Raw genomic sequence first — 21,338 nt, forward strand, 5'->3', positions numbered from 1 at the left:
ATCAATGAGGGCAAAGCAATTCATTGTCACCAGCGCAGAAATATCTTAGGCACATGAAAAATTCAAAAGGCTGGAAAAAACATGTATGAAGCAGCTTTCTGGATTAAAGCCCTGTCTTAGACTGGAGGAAATGCTGCTTTTCTTTTTTGTCTGCTTTTTACACACTCTTAGTGCCATATAAACCACAATGGCAAGAAGGATTAACACTATTCTCCACCTGCTCCATGACTTTCCCATGCCATATTTCATCGAGTCTATCATCACAGAACTGCAAAGCCTAACCCATCACTGTAATCCAGGTCAGAGCATCACTTACAAAAGCCATCTTGCTCTGCAAGTTTCACAGAAAACAAACATGGGAAAAGGTCATATTCCAGAAACTGCTTCTACCTCTATCTCCTATCTCTCTTTCTATCCCACTGCCTCCCAAAAGACATTTTTCTAAGAGTTTCCATACACTAAATTTACAAATTTTAAACACTTAATGATGAAACACTTTTCCTACATGGCAGAAATCCACATTAAAGGAAATGATGAAACACTTTTCCTACGTGGCAGAAATCCACATTAGAAGGAAATGCTGTGACATACAATATACACTCAAAAGAAGTGTGGGCTTGGGGGCAGGAAGGTATTTACTGAAATAAATTTGAACCTGGAAGTCTTGAAAGGAAATGCATGCTCAGGAAGGCATGAATTGAGGCATGAAAATTGAACAGGACAGGTACAAAGTTTTATTTTTAGAGTGCAGAATTTGGAAGGTATCAAATCCTTTGAAATCCTTTGGAAGGTCTAGCTTCTCTTGAATTTTCTTTGTGAAGGGTAAAGTTTTGACCTTTAGTGTGAGGTCAATAGCACAAAGCATTACTTGAGTTTTGAACTTAAGGTGTGTGCATCACCTACCCTAGCAGCATTTCACTGCTCCATCCTTCTGGTACCTTCCTCTTGGGTAAAGCCAAAGCTAAGTTTACCTCACAGGAGGGGCTCAATGGAAATTCTTGCTAAATGCCAGATTTATGTATGTTACATTTGAAAAGGTTTTTGAAAAATACTAGCTCACAGACAACTTTGACATGAATAGGAGAGATCTGCATTTGTAATTTAGTTGAACATTTTACCTCAGAATTTTGTCTAAAATCTCACAGAAATGTTAAATTCTTGGGATGTGTGCTAAAAGCTGGAATTTTACTGCTTTATTTCCTCAGCACTCTCTATCTCTAGAATGCTTTTCTGTGACATTCATCATACTAGTCCAGTTTCTCCATTCTGCAAATATAACCAGCCTGTGGGGAGAAGTGGAGACAGTTAAATGTGCTCAGCTTCACCATTTACTCTAAATGCCAGCTGCTGTTTCGCAGATGATTATTTCTGACCTTGGCCCCAGCTCTGAACAGTGTAAAGAGGAAAGCTGCTACCATGGATCCTTGCAGGACCACCCATGCATAGCAACTGTATTTGCTGAACTCTCCTAAGACGCTACAGGCAATCCTTTGTCCCACCTTATGGGTGACTTCTGTGAACAGTCATTTGATACAAATACAACTGCCCATCAGCTGCTTGTGACTCCGCATTTGCAAACATATTTTGCATATCTGTCATGAACATCTTCAACAAAAAAAGTCTATATGTTATCTAAGCCAACAAAAATGTCATATAAGGCAAAAACCATCCCTCTGTTTGTCTAGCATATGAAATGCACTAATTTATAGGAAAGAAATTTTTGAAACTGTAGAAATAGAACTACTTGCACAAATCCTTGTAAAAGCCATGGGATCTTGCCTCCCAATGCCTCTTTGCTTTTTTAAAACACTGCTTCCACAGTAGCTGTTATTCCAGAGGAAAGACAGCAGGCAAGATCCTGTCATGGCATACCCTGTCCTGTCATGCTGTATGAGTATTTGGGCAAAGACATTGCACTACATTTCACTGTATTTCTTTGCATTTCTTGTTTCTTACTGCCCAGCTGACTTATTTTAAAATCAAACCCAAGAATCTCTCAACTTGTCTGGATTTCATAACATGAGTCAACAAATAACAGTAAGAACATATTTCTCATTAACAAGGAAATTCCAAGCCTGTTTGCAAGCAATATAAATAATTTCAAGATGCCATGAAAAAGGAATGCCTGCATTTAGCTACACCTTTTAAGTGTTTTCCCATAATGTCATCATCACTACTTTTAACTCATTTAGATTTCTATCATTAACCAGCAATTAATCACACACCTGAAGCTCAAAGCTCAAGTAATGCTTTGTGCTATTGACCTCAGACCAAATAAAACTTTACCCTTCACACAGAGAAAATTTACGATAAGTTAAACCTTCCTAAAGATTTCAAAAGACTGGATACCTTACAAGTTCTGCATGGCCACACAGATGAGGCAATCTCAATATGTTAGCTACTCTAGCATCTAGGGATAGGACAAGGTGTAATGGCTTTAACCTGAAAGAGGGTAGATATAGATTAGATATAAGGAAGAAACTCCTTACTGTGAGGGTGGTGAGGCACTGGAACTGGTTGCCCAGAGAAGTTGTGGATGCCTGGCAGTGTTCAAGGCCAGACTGGATGGTGCTTTGAGCAATCTGGTCTAGTGGAAGGTGTCCCTGCCCATGGCAGAGGGTTGGAACTAGATGATCTTTAAAGTCCCTTCCAACCCAAACCATTCTATGATTCTATAATGAACCTAGATATCCAACACTCTTAAAAGACAGTACCCTAATTAGCAGAATGACAGGACCTATGATTATGGCTGGCTGCAGGATAATCTTGCTAATGACAGTGATAATGGCAAGATACAGATAATTTATGGAGGATAGGAACTAAACGGCAATGGTTCTACCTCCTGTTAGTGAAGATCATGTTACCAGATGAGTTGGCGCTAGAGATTTCACCTGCTCATGCAGGTGAAGAAGGGAACCATATGTAATAAAGGCATTACTCTGAAAGTTTCAGCTAGGCCAGAAATGCCTAGCTGAAATGCCAGAGGAAAGCAGCAGCTCCTCAAAGTATGTTTCTCGAGAGATGCATCTGTGATTAATCGTGTATGGGGAGTTTTTATCAGCAAAAAAAGGACTTAAGGTCTTCCCAGGTCATTCAACTGCATGAAATTCTGCAACTTAAATTTGGTTCTTTATCAGAAAAACAGATCAAGCATTTAATATTCAATTTTGAAGACAACTTGCTGTGGAGCTGATGAAACACAGTGGTGGGGTGCCCTAGCTCATCATGGCAATTTAAAGGAACTGAAATGGCATTGGGTGTGCTTGGGTCCTGTATTCCATGTACCGCTAAGGAAAAAGGGAACAAATACTCTCAGTCCTGACTAATAGTGTATATGCATGCTTGGACTGCAACTTGAGGATGAACATCCTCTTTCTGATACGGAGGAGGAGCCGTGAAATGGGAAAGGTATGTGGACTGATTAGTAATATACTCTGGCATCCACTGAGGTAAATCAGCTGTGTGACTAATGGCCTGCTGAATCAAACTCAAATGACCTCAATAGACTGAGAAAAGTAAGTAATAAAGACAGCAGGGATTATATCCGCCAGTGGTAATGAAGGCACTCCATCACCATTTGGGTAAGAGAATGAATAATATGCAGATGTATATACACATATACATGTCCAGGAAAGTACTACATTTATTTATTTGTTGGAACCTGGCAATAGTTGTCTATGCCTTATGGACTGTAATTTCATTTCCTGACTCAGAAAAAGATGCCTGTAACTTAGGCTAGGGATATATATATATATATTTTTGTTGCTGTCTTGATTTGTTTAAATGTATATATTGTTAAAGAAAATGTACTCACCCCTGTGTAGTTGTCACAACAGACAGCACTTAGGGGATCGTCAGTCATATATTTTCTGCCATCACACTACAGGGTTAACTGCTGAGGCCAAAGCTATCTTCTGGTGGTTCTGCTCCAGCTGAGTGACCCACAGCAGCTGCGTGCCTCATTTAGCTGACAGGTTAAACTGACCTTAAGGCTAATGGGGCAGGATAGCTGAAAGGTTCTTGTTTATTTGACCCAATACATATTGTTTCAAGGGTTGTATAAACACTGAAGATGCATCTGCTATTCTAGATAGATTTATACACAAACTGCCTGCTTGCTGAAGCACTGAAAGGTGTATAGCTACACATGATTAAAAAGTTATCTGTCAGGTGAATTGGAGAGGAAAAGTAAGACTCAGAGGGCCACATCAGGTGCTTTTTTAAAAAAGCTAAGTTAAAGAATTCGTATATAGAACTTTGTGTTGACTACAGGTCACCTACAACCGCCATGTTTCCAGTCAGTAGAAGAGTTTATACTGAACTTCAGATTTACTTATACGAAAAAGGACCAGAAGGAAGACAGAACACAGGATCTGACGGTGTCTCAAAAACAAGAAAAAGCCATGGAAAAAATGTCAGGAAATGGCTTAGAAAGATAACCTCTACCAAGGAGGTACTGAGGCATGTAAAAGAGGCAAGGAATCTGGCCAGCCTTTCTTCGGCACTGGCTTTTTTTGGTCTGTTTACTGAAAAAGTCTCACAGAACTCTTTCTTTCCATATACCCTTAAAAGTACAGATTCAAATATTCCACCTAGAAAAGCACTCATCTTTTATCTGGGGAGATGAATGTGTTTAAAGAACAAACAAAACACCTTTCAAGGTACACCGTTAACAATTTCATTACTTACAACACATCTGCATGTGGTTTTCAAGTGAGCATCACTCAGTAGCTCTGTAAGACACTTGCATTCATGAGATATGAACACTGACAATTTCCACATATTCTGCTCTGACAAGACAGAGCCAAGTACTTCAGAAGAATCAATTCATTTTATATCACTTCCTCGAACTCAAAATATGCTTTTTCAAATAATACTGGTATTAAAATCTAGAATTAAAAAATAAAAAAATCTAACTACACACAAAGAAAAGCGCTCCTACCCTGAAGAGCATCCAGCATCACACACATAACTGACACAAACCAAAATGAAAACAAATCCTGTGCCTATAAAAATGTCACCAATTATCCAATTAAAACATTCTTTCCCGAATCAAAGCACAGCACATGAAAACTCAAGAAAATGTGAGAATAAAAAATAAAATGCAACCTCAACAGAAACCTGTTTTTTCTAGAGGTAGTCAGTTATCAAGTGAAAAATATCTTTCAGCATTCCCCAAGTATCTTTACTCCTTTTGTTTTAAATATAAAACGTGATTAATTTTTATTGCAAACACATATTAACTTTAACTATCATACATCGTCGCTAAGATTCACCTTTTTAGTGCCGCTCTTATACATAGCAGATGTGCCTAAGGTTAGCTAAGGGATTTTTCTAAGACTGCTCAATTGGTAGATGTTGATTGTGTAAACATGTAAGTAACTGATATGCTTTACTATTAAGAAGAAGATGCAAAATCTCACTTGCAGCATTTCAACAATAAATTAACAAAGCCTGACTTTCCCATCAGATGCAACATGGAATGTCCTTGATAAAGTTACAAAATAGTGATGCATACAGAAAGAGAATGGACGCAAGATGCAAGTAATTAGGTAGGGATAAAACAACCTTTCCCCTTTCCATTCTATACTTCATATGAGCATCAACATCCTCTATAAAATGAAAATCTATCAACTTTATCAAGCTCCTGCAAGTACACTGCACGACAGGAAGAGCAAAGCAGAATGTCAGACACTGAAAGATGCCACATTCAGTGGCATAGAAATAAGTCTCCTTTTTCTTAAGGACCTTGAGATTTGCCTATTCAAATGTAGCACTGAGGCCAGCTCTTCAATTCTTTTCTTGCCAAACCAGCCTTATATAATACTGGGATTATTCTGTATTGATTCCTTGGAATTTAGGGTGCTGCATCTATATTCAATAACACTTTTTTAAAGTAGTATCAATGCACATGCAAACAATTTATTTCTATATCACCAACTGATATATATGTATTTAAAAAAAATGTAATATGTATGATTTCTATGTGTGTGTGTGTGTGTGTGTGTGTGTGTGTGCGCACAGCTAAACATTTATTACTCTGGCCACAAATACCTCAGTTATATGGATCATTAATCATAACACTGAAATGCTATAGTTTCCGTTACCGATTTTATTCAGAAATTGAATTATGTATTCTGTCAACTACAATTAAAGCTTATTGTTACACAGATGTATTACAACTTCCAAGTTTCTCTCGTGAACTGCGAGCCTTCTTTGTACTATCTGCGTATTCACAATAAAACTGCTGTCTTCCATGTAGGTGGCAATGACTGTTTGATGTAAAAGGGCTGCTTTCAGCCTATGATGAATAATCATTTAAGTTCTTAAACAGATGCAAAAGTTAAAACATTAGCATGCAGATAACATTATCACCAAGCTATTTCCTAATACTATCAAAGAGATTTACTGGGTCACTCACCCCTTTGTGGCACTTCAATAAAATAGGACCCCTACTAGCACTGTGTCTTAAATATAATACACCACATCAAGACTGTTACATGGAAACACATCCCAAAAGTTGTGCCTGTGCAACCCTTTGCACAGGAGTGTTCCATACTAGAGCAAAGAGCATTTAGACCCTCACGTCCAAAGCCTTAGCTCAAACTGCACAGCAGCATTCAGTAGACAAATCAGTTATAAGAATATTCGTAACACATGCCACAGACATGATATCCAGGCACACTCTAACACATAGTTAGAAGGATCACACTGTATATGGGCGCTGATGAGGAGTCTTGCCTCTTCCCTGGCCCATAGTCTTAAGAAAACAGCTTTATAGCCGCTAACTTCAGCAGGGAGATCTATACGCAACAGAGTTGAGGGAGGTAAACCTCTGCTTTTTAAAACATGCAGTTCACTATAAAACAGTATAAACACCTAAAAAAAATGTTGGAAACTACAAATATAAACTGTAAATTCATTCTTCCTAGATAAATATGCTGCACACGTAACTTTGCCAGCTTAAAACCAAATTCTGATCTGTATGCAATACTGTTGCCTAGTACAGAGATACCCTCCCCTGCACGAAGAATAGAAACTGTCACAATAATGTGTCCAATACACAATATTCCTCAATTCCAAATGAAACAAAGCTTATTATTTTCTCTGGAGAAGAACTCTTACCAATACAATCCTGCAGACAGCTGATGGCTGTAGTACACTTATCTAAGGAAAATAAACAAACTTACCTAAAACGCCTTCCCTACAGTACCTTAACCCCAACTCCCAATGTTAACTACAAACAGCTACATAATTCAAATAGCAAATAGGTAGGGGCTTCCAAGTGACTTCAAACTTTTACAGTGACAAATAGTTTTATATAGTTAACAAGAAGGCAAATGGGTGCAATTTGGCCAAGTCATTTTGAGCAAGTCACAAACTGAACAGCGAGTCCATTTTATCATCTGTTCCATTTAAAATCATCATGTTTATCTAACCATAAAATAGATTTTATTTTGAGGAACAGGAAGAATTCTTTAGATACACAACGTTAGTACTTACGGGTAAAATGACTAGAAGTGGATGGATTGACGCTATCACCACTGTCAGCGCTTTCACTGCTAGAAATGTCATCATCTGATTCCCGCACAGAGGAACAAGGTGAGGAGCCATCAACTTCTTCAAACTTCCTCTTTAAAATTCCACTCATTGCTGCAATGCTGTCACACGCACCTGTAACAGGAACAGAGGCAATGAGGCACTGAAATGTCCAACTGCAGAACATGCAGTCATAACCTCCAAAGTCATTTTTACTTAGAAGTATCAGTAGTTGCCACTTGTAGTCTTGAACAACCACTTAATATGAAATTAGATATAATTAATTAGGAGACAGTGAAGCCATAAGAAATTAAAAAAACCCATCATGAGTCATACTCTAACTTGACATGTATGGAGATGGTTATTTTGCTAGAATAATGTGTAACAGATTGCTTTCAGGGAGTATTTTCCCCATTTTGATGTCAACAGTATGCCCGATTTCTAGGTTATGTTGTGAAATTTCAAACAAGGGAAAAATGGAAGCTTCTCTTCAAATACCCTCACTTGGTTCCTCTCTTGGATAACACAGGAGGAAGGAATATTCACAAACAGGGATGAAATTAAATAAGAAGAAATTATCCTGTACACCACAGTTGTCATCCAATCAGTGTTCACATCACCCCTATGAGAAATCCATTTGATAATTCTAATTTACAGACAGATAAAAGACAATGAAGTCACAAAGACCATATATCAATTTAGTCCTCAATAAATGCCTGGAATTCAGAAATTCCCCACTCCAATTAGACATACCAATTGCCTCCCAAACTCTCTCCTTCCCATATTAAGAAATGAGATGCCTAATATATTCCTGAGGTTGAGCAGAAGACTATAAAGCAAAGTATTCAAGCAGAAGTTTAGCAGCAGAGGTAGAAATAAAACATGCACTGCATGTAATTAAGGAGAAAGTGTACCCTTAACTAACTAAGGAGAGATCAAGAACAGCTGGAGCCTGCTCTGAGGACACACAGCTGCCAGCACAGCGCTCGCAGCACTGCAGAGGCAAGCAGTGCTGACCCTTACCTAGGCAAAAAGTCTGTCTAGGATTAAGGACACACTAGACTTGCTGAGGAGGACACACAGCCTAGTGCTATGAGCCTACCACAGGGTTCTGCCAAATCCCACTGAAAGCGAGGAAGAAAAAAAAAAAAAAAAAAAGAAATTTGCATTCCTCACCAAACTTTTTTAATCCCTGCAGCCACCTTTAGGACTCATTAACTCCAAGCCAGCTGCATTCTGCTCCATCCAGGAAGCTGGACTAGATAACTTCCAAAGCCCCCTTCCAATAAACATTTCTCTGGTTACACATTTAAAAAAAACCAGTAAATCTGTTAGGAAGCAAACATATGCTGGCTAAATGACTACTAGGAAAGAAGACAAGGTTAAGGCAGAGACTCCAGTACTGTCCATACTGTTGAACAATTAGCACGTTTCAGAGTTTTGGCTCAGGCCACCTCACACTCTCCTGGATAACGCAGGATGAAGCAGGTGCCAGAACTGTTCCCAGCAGGCAGGCTGGATGAGGGCAGCCAGCTCTTGGCAGAGGGCTGACAGCTTAGCCGCTGTGGACAAGAACCGTACCCTGCCACCTGGCAGCAGAAGCCAGAGAACACTGTCCTTAGCCTGAATCTTTTTTATCTTTTTAATTAATATAGAGGTAGTCCCAGTGATGTAGCTGCCATATTCTGACCTTGTGAGCACAGCACTTCAGTAGATCCTCTGGTATCTTTGCTCACACCTGGTCTAGTACCAAGTAGTTTCAATGTCTCCTATGCATCCTATAGCTCCCTTCAAGCCCCAACACCAGTTTCCTTCCTGGAAAAAACAAAGCAACAGTGTGAAGAGATCTGCAACCAACTGTTGGCCTGATATGAAGCTAGAACAGGATAGGGGTCAGTATATGAAGCTGAGAGCTCAAAAAAAAAAAAAAAAAAAAAAAAGGAGAGAGATAAAAATTAAAAATCAATGGGTTACCATATTACAAAGGCTGTAGGACTAATTCAAAATCATAATTCAGCCAACACTACAGTCTGTGTAGGAAATCCTGGTCTGAGGTGGCAAGAATATCACAGTTTCATGCCAGTGCAACAAAAGTTCGTTCTAATTACTTGTTTTGCTTTGCTGACAAAGCATTTTACATTGTCTGCCAGCACCTAAGCACAGCAGGAGGGAGTTATAAGCAGGTTTAAACTCGCCTTTGTAAGTCAAAGCTAGAAATTATGGATACATTCTACATTTTTATATTTAATTACAAGGACAAGAACAGAAGTCTTATAATAAGGGATTTCATTCACCTCTTAGAAAGCAAAAGCTCTGAGAAGCACGTACATGACTGGACCAAGTTTAATATCCTGTCTCCAGCAGTAGTCACTATTTAACACTTCAGTGGAACGCAATGGGATGAGAAATCCAGCCACAACCACTGCAGACACATGGCTCTGCTTCCTCATCCTTGCAGTCAATTTCCCTTAAGCATAAGGCTGAAATGTTGCTATATGACAGCGCACAGCCTCTTATAAATTCATTTGACTTACACTCCTGAGGCAACAAGTTTCATATTAGTTTACTGGGGAAGAAATCCATGACAAAACACATCTCCCAAAACTCAAAATCACAGCAGTTTCAGTCTTTATGATATTTTGGACAGTAAACAGCAGTAAAACCACGCACGTGTCTTGCAGCATGCTGTACTAGACAGAACTCCATGCACACAGGTACTCCCCACAAAGTGGAAATAGCTGAAGAGAAGTCACCGAGGTCTTCTTGCTGTTTTATAGTGGTATTTCCGTTTCTATCGCCAATAGTGATTACAGTGCAAGAGAGGTACAGTGCATCTGCTAATCCTCTAAGGAATTAGGAAATGCCTTTATACTTGGGGGGTGTGCCGGGTGGGAATGGTGATGGGGAGACAAACGGGCTTGCAGCATCAAGTTACTCATAGCAAAGCTGAGGAGTCTGCCCAACTGCTGCAGTTGCCACAAAGCACCCGGTGTGCTACTGCCTACACTCACAGCTGTGCAACGCGTACCAGCCTGCCTCTGGGGAACTCCCCAAAGCAGCGTAGCCTCTTGCTGACACTATTCCTGACTTCTAATGTGGTAACTACAGTGTTCATCAGCTAGAACAAGCAAGAAAAAGGGAGCAAAAAACTGTGCAGGTCTGAAAACACTTGTGTTCTCAGTTACTGATCAGATTCCTCCCAATTCTGAGTTAATGATTATCATAGAATCATAGAATCGTAAGGGTTGGAAAGGACCTTAAGATCATCTAGTTCCAACCCCCCTGCCATGGGCAGGGACACCTTGCCCTAAACCATGTGGCTCAAGGCTCTGTCCAACCTGGCCTTGAACACCGCCAGGGATGGAGCATCCACAACCTCCCTGGGCAACCCATTCCAGTGCTTCACCACCCTCACTGTAAAGAACTTCTTCCTTATATCTAATCTAAACTTCCTCTGTTTAAGTTTGAACCCATTACCCCTTGTCCTACCACTACAGTCCCTAAGGAAGAGTCCCTCCCCAGCATCCTTGTAGACCCCCTTCAGATACTGGAAGGCTGCTATGAGGTCACCACGCAGCCTTCTCTTCTCCAGGCTGAACAGCCCCAACTTTCTCAGCCTGTCTTCATATGGGAGGTGCTCCAGCCCTCTTATCATCCTCGTGGCCCTCCTCTGGACTCGCTCCAACAGCTCCATGTCCTTTTTATGTTGAGGACACCAGAACTGTACGCAGTACTCCAAGTGGGGTCTCACAAGAGCAGAGTAGAGGGGCAGGATCACCTCCTTCGACCTGCTGGCCACGCTTCTTTTGATGCAGCCCAGGATACGGTTGGCTTTCTGGGCTGCAAGCGCACACTGCCGGCTCATGTTAAGCTTCTCGTCAACCAACACCCCCAAGTCCTTTTCTGCAGGGCTGCTCTGAATCTCTTCTCTGCCCAGCCTGTAGCAGTGCCTGGGGTTGCCCCGACCCAGATGTAGGACCTTGCACTTGCCTTGGTTAAACTTCATAAGGTTGGCATCGGCCCACCTCACAAGCGTGTCAAGGTCCCTCTGGATGGCATCCCTTCCCTCCAGCGTATCAACCGAACCACACAGCTTGGTGTCATCGGCAAACTTGCTGAGGGCGCACTCAATCCCACTGTCCATGTCACCGACAAAGATGTTGAACAGGACCGGTCCCAACACCGATCCCTGAGGGACACCACTCGTTACAGGTTTCCAACTGGACATCGAGCCATTTACCACAACTCTTTGCGTGCGGCCATCGAGCCAGTTTTTTATCCACCGAGTGGTCCATCTATCAAATTGATGTCTCTCCAATTTAGAGACAAGGATGTCATGTGGGACAGTGTCGAATGCTTTGCACAAGTCCAGGTAGATGACATCAACTGCTCTGCCGCTGTCCATCAGTTCCGTGGCTCCATCATAGAAGGCCACCAAATTGGTCAGGCAGGATTTCCCCTTAGTGAAGCCATGTTGGCTGTCACCAACCACCTCGTTGTTTTTCATGTGCCTTAGCATGTTTTCCAGGAGAAACTGTTCCAAGATTTTGCCAGGCACAGAGGTGAGGCTGACTGGTCTGTAGTTCCCCGGGTCTTCCACCTTCCCCTTCTTGAAAATGGGGGTTATATTACCCTTCTTCCAGTCATCGGGAACTTCACCTGACTGCCAGGATTTTTCGAATATGATGGACAGTGGCTTAGCAACTTCATTCGCCAGCTCCTTCAGGACCCGTGGATGGATTTCATCAGGTCCCATGGACTTGTGCACGTTCAGGTTCTTAAGATGGTCTCGAACCTGATCCTCTCCTACAGTGGGCCTAAGGTCTTCGTTCTCACAGTCCCTGCATTTGCTTTCCAAGACTTGGGTTGTGTGGTCAGAGCATTTGCTGGTGAAGACTGAGGCAAAGAAGTCATTAAGAACCTCAGCCTTCTCCAAATCCATGGTAGCCAGTTCTCCTGATAGCTTCTGGAGAGGGCCTACATTGTCCCTAGCCTGTCTTTTATTTGCTACGTATCTATAGAATCCTTTCCTGTTATCTTTCCCAGAACAAGACATGGATTCCCATCAGAAAGAATCCAACTCTTGAGAGGAATGTACAGGGAGCACTGGTCCCTGATGCAGCCATCTTGAGTCTAAGAACTGGTGCCACATTCCCTAGGGCCAGAAAACAAAAGCAGGGGGAGTGATGTGCAACCTCAACAGGTATAAATTGCACATCGCTGTTACACCTGCTCAGTCTACCCCCTGCAGGTGCACAGGGGCATACAAATGGTTGATTACTGCCTGTTGACTGAGAAATAGCTGCTTTCAATTGAGAAACCAAGAATTTTTAAATTACTCCAGTGCCCTTGTCTTTGACCAGTCCTCAGACCAAACCCCCCTTCCTAGAAGGCTCTGCCCATCTGTCACCAAAATGCCATCTTCAAAGGCACATCAGCTTTTTCAGGATCTCACTTTCAAGTTCCCGCAGCATAAATGCTGCTTCTGCACATAGCCAGAAGTTACAGGGATTTGAGATGACTGCATAACTTCATGCCCAGGTTTCCCTGGGAAACTGAAACTTGGTGTTCTTCCAAGCAAGGTGTCTAAGAACAAAACAGAAACGTAGTATGACTGCAGAGTGTGTTGAGAAGAAGGGACAGAAAGGTTGGGCCAGGCCCAAATCCACGAGTGATTATTTATGTACCTGAAGGCTGGTAAATACAGTACAGTACTTTGCAAACTACCTGTGCACACTCTCTTTGGCATTATTTTCTATACAGTGAAATGGTGTCCACCTAAGTATAGGAATTAGGGTGCTCTCTGCTAAGCTATAACTTAAGAAGCAGCAATCACTGAACAAGAGATTCAGCTCTCCGACATCCTGGTGAGTTTCTTAGCTGTTGAACTTCTGCGTAAATTAATGGGAAACCCATTCAGCAGCAGATCTTTACAAGAAATATGTTTTAAGAAGAAGAGTGACCTACACCCTGTTCTTGAAGGGAAGGTTTATGCGCCTACCTTCAGGAGCGGGCACTGGACTGTGACTGTGGAGATAGGGAGCTTCAATAGCCAACAGCTGAGCTGTGGTTCCATGCTGAAGGGTAACGACCCAGATATTGAGAATTAAAACATTTAACTCTCAAGCATCTAACCTCTAATTGCTTTCCTTCTTATTTCATTAAGAGAACGTGAGTTAAGGAGGAATCCTGAAATCTTACTCAGAAGCAAAAGATCTGTGGTATTCAATGACCACAGCCTATCCTTACCACAAGAAACACTGTATTTCTGCTCAAAGCGAACCAGTTGTTGGTAGGACAGTGTATTTTACAGCCATCTCAACTCTGCTAGGAAAGACTCCCTCCTCCCTACAGCACACTATTGGACCTCTGCATCAGTAAACAAGCTCTGTAATTTTGCATTGTCTTCAAACACAATGGGATTCTGATCAATTCTAAGCCACTTTAGCAGGAAAAGTTTGAAAAACAAAGCAGATGTACTAAATAATAGGATCTCCAGGGGAGTGATAGCTTGGCCTATTCGCTTTCCAAATTCTTTTTCTGAACATTAATCCCTCTTCAATAAAAGGCCATTGCATTCTTTTAATTTATCTTATGGCCACCTTAAAATCGACTCTCTTAACACCCTTGATTACATCTTTAAAACATTAAGTTTGTATATCACAGCTGATGTAACCCTCAAGATTACAATGTAAATATTTAGTTCAAACTTCCCTATGAAGAAATAGATCTTCTTCTATACAATGTTTGCATTAACTGAGAAAGCATTAGCACTTGGAATTCGAGTGACAGAGCTTTCTTTCAAAAATATTTCCAGTCATTATGACTTCAAATGCAGAGGAAATGAAGTGGAAGTGTCAACAATGAGACTGCCAAAGGGATGGTCAAAAGAAATGGCTACAACAATTTATATGGCTAAATAAATATAGGCTAAAAGTCAAGTCAAGGGTAAAGACACAAATTCACACTGCCTCTGGCAGGAATCAATTATATTGCCTATTCTGACCTCTACATTCTTCTGGAAAGGGGAACATGAAGAGCTTACTCTTATCCTCTCCATTTTTGCCCATTTTCTCTCATCGTCTTTGCAAGTTAAACTTGTCTAAAGTATTTACAAAGTGAAAAGTGATAAACTGTTTTATCTGTGCTAAAAAATAATGATAATAAATAATAATAAACCCCCTCCTGCAACTACAGTGGTTGAAAAGCTCTCTCACTCCCAAGGACTTTTAGGAAAACACTAGACATTTTTAGCGCGGACATGTCTCAATGCCAAAGATGCATAAACACATGAAAATATGCCTAAACGAGTCAGTTTTTGAGATTGACAATACTGACTGAATAGGAGCACAATGGAAGAAGTAAAACTAGAGGGAGAGAAAGAGATGAGAAAGGGTTGATGTTAAAGGTTATAGAAGAAATACCTTTCCTACAGAAGGTGGCCTCTGAGCCAAAAGTTTCAAGTTTCATTCACTGTTTAAGAGAAACATACATTAAATAGGAAAGCCATGTGCTGTCACGATCACTGGAGGCCAGTTATAAAGAATGTAAACAAAGCAGATACAAAAAAGGGTGCCCTCGAAGCTGAGCATTACCATGCAGCAGGTATTCACCTCTACAGTGTATCTGAACACATATAGCTAAGGACTTGCATTATTAGCTCAGCTACTTTGAACAAGCCAGCACAATCAGCAGAAGTAGATCAGTTGTACTGATAAATGCAGCTTCTCAGCAGAAACACTGTGTGAAACAGAATGCTGCCCTAACGCAGCTAGACAATTTACAGTACCCTTGTGAAATATATTTTTAGCTTCAACAGGCATCTCTGAAGTGTAAATATACATTGCTTTGGATATAAACATAACTACACTGTAGGGTCGTATGATGGCAAAAATTATGCTATTTGCCAATTTGCTATTCATTGTTTAGCTGTGCAAATTTTGTTGCTCTTCTAACAAAGGTTTTCTTTTGTCATACACTGGCAGAATTTAATTATGTATACACGTTTAATATGGATGTTTAATATGCCTTAACAAATATTGTTAACAAGAATTCATTGCATAGGTAGCATGAAAAATGGTCTTAGCTTATTATGCAGCAAATCTTGAGATATTAAAGAACTGCCTGTGCACAGCCAGCAGCCATTTGCGGTTTAGTATTGCTGCAGCATTGTACAATAGGCATGCTCAGCACGTTCCCTAATGGAGACTGTTTCAACTTCCCTCTCCTTAATTCAGCGTTCAAATTCCAGCTTGGCAGATGATTTTGTCCAACCCGATGCCTTTGTCTTGTCATGTCCACCCAAGAAAAGGCACAGCTGCAGAAATACTTTCTCTTATGCTTATGCAAGCACTGACACAGATATGGGAGCTCCAGGAGCCTCCAGGTTTTCAGTGAAGGAGAACATGGAAGCTGGTGTGGAGCCCCTGATACTACAATAGTCAGATCATGGTCTTCCAACTTCAATAACAAGTAATTTAAAACTTATGGTATAAGGTTGGTTCTTTGCATCTGACAACTTACAAACAACAAATCAAAAGATTTGGGGTTTATGGGTTTTTTGGTTTTTTCCTTTTTCTTTTCTCTTTTTTTTTTTTTTTCCCTAAACATGAAAACCATAAAAAGCTCCCATAAGCTCTTTTATTTTTGTAATAAATGTTAAAATTAGAAAGAACATCATTAACCCAATTCTCTGCTAACCTCACAGGGCTGTGTGCACTTTTAAGACACCAAATAAATATTTGGCACAGCTATTAGTAGCAACTTCGTGACAGATCGGCATCTCTCATAGCCCAAAACACTTCTTGAAGAGGTTACTCTGTATCTTTTTTCTACTGGGAAGCTGAAATAAAATGGTAAAACCAGCAGCTCAAAAATACCAGAAAACCTATTATTTTCTTTAGCAGAAATATTTGAGGAAGAGTGTATGAAACAGGCCCCTATAAACACAAACAATTTTGGTCAGCAGGAGCTAACATTCAATTGCCACCCATGAAATGAATATAGCTCCATGGCATGAAAGCAAAATCCTGACTTCATTCAAGGTTTGGCCTCAAGCGCAGCCAAAATTAGTAAAAAGATGTTTAAGTGCATCTTTCTCTCTGGAGAATGGAGTCAATAAAACTATCTGTACTGGAAAATATAAATTATTAATATCTACTGGAAGGCTGTGATGTTTTGAAACTACTACCTTTAAAAATAGCTTTATGGCTATAATAATTCAAGCTTTCTATCTAAATCAAGGACAATGCACAACCAACATTTACTGTTACAACGTAGAGGTTTAACACACACCCAAGACATTCCTAGGCAGGCATTCAGGCCCACAAAACAAGACACTTAAAAATAAGATGTAAAATTAAGATTTGTTTCTATTATTTGCTTTTTTGACTTTTCACCACACATGATGTATCTATTCAGCCAGGAGAACTAATACATTTTTAGCAATGATATTATTTCAACAATAAACATTGTTTATTGTTGAAATATTTATTGTTGGGGAAATTCACCCCAAAATTGCCATAACATGCACAACGAATTACTGAATGCAAGAAATAGTGAACTTATACAACTGATAAGATTCCTCCTGCCACTGACACATATGTAAAGTGTTGATAATTCACAGCACAAGGTAAAAATAAGCTACTCAGTTATCAGCTAGAACATACAAGCAAAATTTAATTTCAAGTTTATGAGAAAAAAAATATATTCTGAGAAACCAATGGAACTTGATCCTTTATGGATTTGCCTCTTGTGGGTGGATCACCGGATGCATAGTAGGGGGTTTGGTTCACTGATGCTCTTCCCCAGCGTCATGGTGTTTAAGTGTTCCTCTATGTGGTTACTTTGATAATCAGGGATTTAGTCATAGTGCAAATACTTTTTCACTGATGTGAACTAACAGTTTCTCTCTTTTCCATCTCACCACCTGTTTGCATGATACTTGGAAACCTACTACTTCCCTTTCAAGCTCAGCTAAAATGAGGTAATAGGTTAAAAAAAAACTAGTAAAGAAAATATGATAGACATATCGAACAATATGATAGGCCTAGAAAAAGCATAACTGTCTAAGCCTAATGTCCTTAAGAAATCAGTCAAAAAGATCAGCAACACTAAGATTTCAAATTCCCAAGTTTAGTCATCAGAGCATCACAGAATGAGATGGCTGACTTTTATGGGGACAAAACATGCGCAATCAACAAACAAAAATATTTCTCTGTAAGCCAGTAGTCTTCTCAGTAATTTCACTGACAATGTCAAAAAGGTAGGATTTCTAAAATGCACATTCAATTACAGCCAATTTTTCCATTAGTAGCTTCATACTTTTGTCCAGCAAACATTACACGAGGGTCCTTACATATCTGTGTGTGTACCTTCGTATTCTCAACATAAAGGCACATGAAGGAAGGGTATATGGTATTAACACAACATGAATGTGCAAAGTTAGAGACCACAGTAAGGCTGACCTAAAATTAGATCCCGACGGTGTTAGAACTGAACACTGATTCTCTTCACTTTTTTGTAATAGTAAAGAAAAACTGGAGTTCACGGCTGTAGCAACTTGGCATCATAATAAACATGTCTAAAAATCCGTTTCAGTTCACTTTATAATTCAAAGCTGAAAACTCTTCCAGAAGGCTGACAGAAGAGCTGCAGGTCTAATAATAAGTATGTACCCATCCAATTCCCAAGGCATTCTTGTCACTGAGACAGTGATGAATAGGAAGTAAGCAGCTAGCCCATTCCCATAGCTCTGCCTGACTTGTAAGCACCTTATGACCATTCAATGACACCTCAGCCAGAGGACTCTACTGGGACAAAATTAATTACCTGCCTTACGCTCTCCTGAAAAGCACTGCTGTGAAGGTATGTGACTTACACTTTCAACCTGAGAGAGTTGGGGTTTTTTATATTTTTAGATATTTATTTATATTTTTGTTTATCAAATCCCTGATTATTCTGTCTTTTCCAGGGGAGCTGAGATGAGAAAGTTAATTTCTTGCAATTATCACTTTTCCACTTTACTGTTAAAAGATGTTTGTTTAGAAATAATAGTGAGTGAGGAGGGCAGAACGGTAAACAACAGAGTGACTTAATTGAAAGCTACCAAGTTAAACCTTGAGCTACTCTGAAAGTGAATGGTTCAATACTCTGGTACTACAAGAGAGCAAAACAATGGCAGCTCTGCAAGCACTCCAACTCCCCCCAGAGTCATGGGGTTTCCCTCCACCCCCATAATAAAATACTTGAAGGCAAAAATATTTGCTTGAGAATAGCCTGCTCAGCTGTCACAGTTTATGTTGTGCACACTAAAAACAATGAATAAATACATTTTGTGGCTTTCAACATTTTTTTTATTTACCCTTTCACCCCCAGACAAATGGCATTTACTAGAGACTGCTGTCGCTTAGGAAGTACAACTGAAAACAACAGCAATCCAGCTCACTTTTTTTTTTAACATATTCATACTACATTAAAAGGAGACTTTGTTCAACAATAATAAATTCAGAACCTTGTTCAAAAAACCCAACCTCCTCCTGAAGCCACCGCAACATCAGACTATTTCATCCTCCCAGCTACACCAGCCAACTGCTCCTCAGGTGGGAGATGCAAACAGGCACTGGAGGAGCCCTGGCCGCTCTCACAGGCAGCCCAGGGAAATGGGTTTGAAAAACAGCCCTCTTTCACCAGCCGAGACGCCCAGCAGGGAAATGTAAGCCCTGGTGCTGGTCCACTAGCTTTTCCTTCCACAGCTCGCATGGTCGTTCAACAGCAGTGTCTGCTGCTTTACGCAGATAGCGCTTTTACTGCAGAGGCTACAGATCCCCAGGCCAGCTTTGGACCAGCCAGCTGAGGTGCTGGCACCAGAATAGCTGCAGCAGCACAGAGCTCGGCACTGACCAATTTATCCTGATTTGCAGCAGATGAAAAACATGGCTTATTTATAGGCAAGCACAGAAATGATTTACCAGTAGGAAATAAATAAATGTAACATGACCCCAAATTCCTCTCACTACCCTCGAAGGGGCAGCATGCTAATGAAAGCTACAATTACTACAGAAGCTTATTTACTCTGTAACCTTACCATACATAACAGTATCACTTGATTGCATTTCCTCATCAAAATCCAAGGACTACATGGGATGGTGAAGCTACAGTCGGTAAATGATGTTCTAGTTCCTGCCCGCATCCTTCATAAAGACTGATGAGGGCCGGGCTCCAATACCATATAGCCCGTATTTCCTACTTCACACTAGACAATAAAATAAATATGCAAATCCCTATTGCTTATGAAAGAGCAGGATGCTAACCAGCTCCAAACTGAATCAGGACATCAAGTTAAATATTTCATGAAGTGACTGATGAAGTAGTAACCAAAAGCCATCTATCTTTTCATTTGAAAGCCTAACTGCAAGTGGTCCAATGCATTTTGATGTTAATTTTTAAGAAGTATCCTTGCTCCAATTTTTGCATTTAAACATTAAAAAAAAAAAAAAAAAAAAAACTTCATCAGCTCCTCTTCCTTTTATCCCTTATTTCACTTTTAGACAACTTACACATCAATTGGATTTTCTATCAAACATTTATGGTGATACACATTTATGCTCCTTTTCCCATGTTCCCTATTTCATGTGGTAAAAAAAAGATAGGAAGTGATGGAGTACTGAAGCAGAGATCCTAGAAATGAAAACTTTTTTGGAGGGTGGGGGACAAGACTAGAGGAACTGGAGTTGTTGGTGAGACATATATGCAATCTTGAATGAGGAAAAAGCCTACAATTTTCCAGATTTTTTATGTTAGCAATTATTCACAACTCCCATTTATCACAGCTTTCACTAAATACTGTATCCGTCTTTGTAGAGATGGGGAAATTAAAGCCATGCTATTTATTCTAGAGCTGGTTTAACCTAGTAAATATTTGTGGCTTGTGTGCATTTGTAAACAAGTCATATCTTTTATCAACATTCAATCCCTTCTTCAGGGTCAAAAAACCCTACAAAAGAGCAACAAAGCAAAAGTGATCAAAACTCACTGGTAGAACTTCAAATGGCATCAACATTTTAAAGATGTCAGGGTGTTTGGTGATGTTTTACCAAGGGAATGACACGTTTATAATCCAGTTTTTCCTCAGCACCATAACTGGTTCAGAGCAAGGGCAAAGACAGGCACTGACAGGCTACGTGTAAATTTATCTTTCAGACAGCTTTCCAATCCTGCAATAGATTATACCTGCCCTGCTACAGCCTGACCTTCCATCTGCTTGTTCAGGGGGAAAAAAAACCCTTAAACTTCAAGGTTCAGTTACTAGAAGTACATTTTAAGAGCAAGCAAGAGTTTTAGAAAGCAGAATCATCTGTTCCTAATTCAGGGAAAATACTTAAGCTTTGGAATTTATTTCCAAATATTTGCCATTATGTAGCCTAAACTATGACTTCTGTGTCTTCAATTAATATTAAACTTCAATTTTATTATACATTCAATTATTGCATCTATCCAAATCAATGTGTTTTACAATAAAAATAAATTCCTTTTTCCAATAAACAAATGAGGCCCAAATTCAAAGATACACAGTAAGCACTGTCCATGCTCAAATCAAAACATTACACGCCAGATTGTGGCTTCTCAGATCTAGAAGTAAATTCAAACCAGTGGAATTAACACTGAATTTCAGTAATACAGAAAAGAATTGTGCCTCTGTCTCCAAACTGTCTGATACATGCAGAAAGATTTGGTTCTATTTATGATGTATAAAAGAGCTCAGCATCCAGCATTCAAATTACAGCACAAATTGTTTATAT

At 39.9% G+C, this 21,338-nt stretch overlaps 1 protein-coding gene across 6 annotated transcripts in view; it reads right to left on the reverse strand.

Annotated features, from left to right (window-relative positions):
- Positions 1 to 21,338, reverse strand: part of CSRNP3 (cysteine and serine rich nuclear protein 3) — a 107,582-nt gene that overhangs the window by 25,432 nt on the left and 60,812 nt on the right. For all 6 annotated transcript variants that reach the window (XM_030488835.1, XM_030488832.1, XM_030488833.1 and 3 more), the window contains one exon: positions 7,504 to 7,674. In XM_030488835.1, coding sequence (XP_030344695.1) covers positions 7,504 to 7,651 — 148 coding nt within the window. In that variant the 5' untranslated portion in view covers positions 7,652 to 7,674. The remainder of the gene's footprint in view (positions 1 to 7,503; positions 7,675 to 21,338) is intronic.

The sequence above is a fragment of the Strigops habroptila genome, chromosome 5 (genome assembly GCF_004027225.2).
Source record: "Strigops habroptila isolate Jane chromosome 5, bStrHab1.2.pri, whole genome shotgun sequence".
NCBI lineage: Eukaryota > Metazoa > Chordata > Aves > Psittaciformes > Psittacidae > Strigops > Strigops habroptila.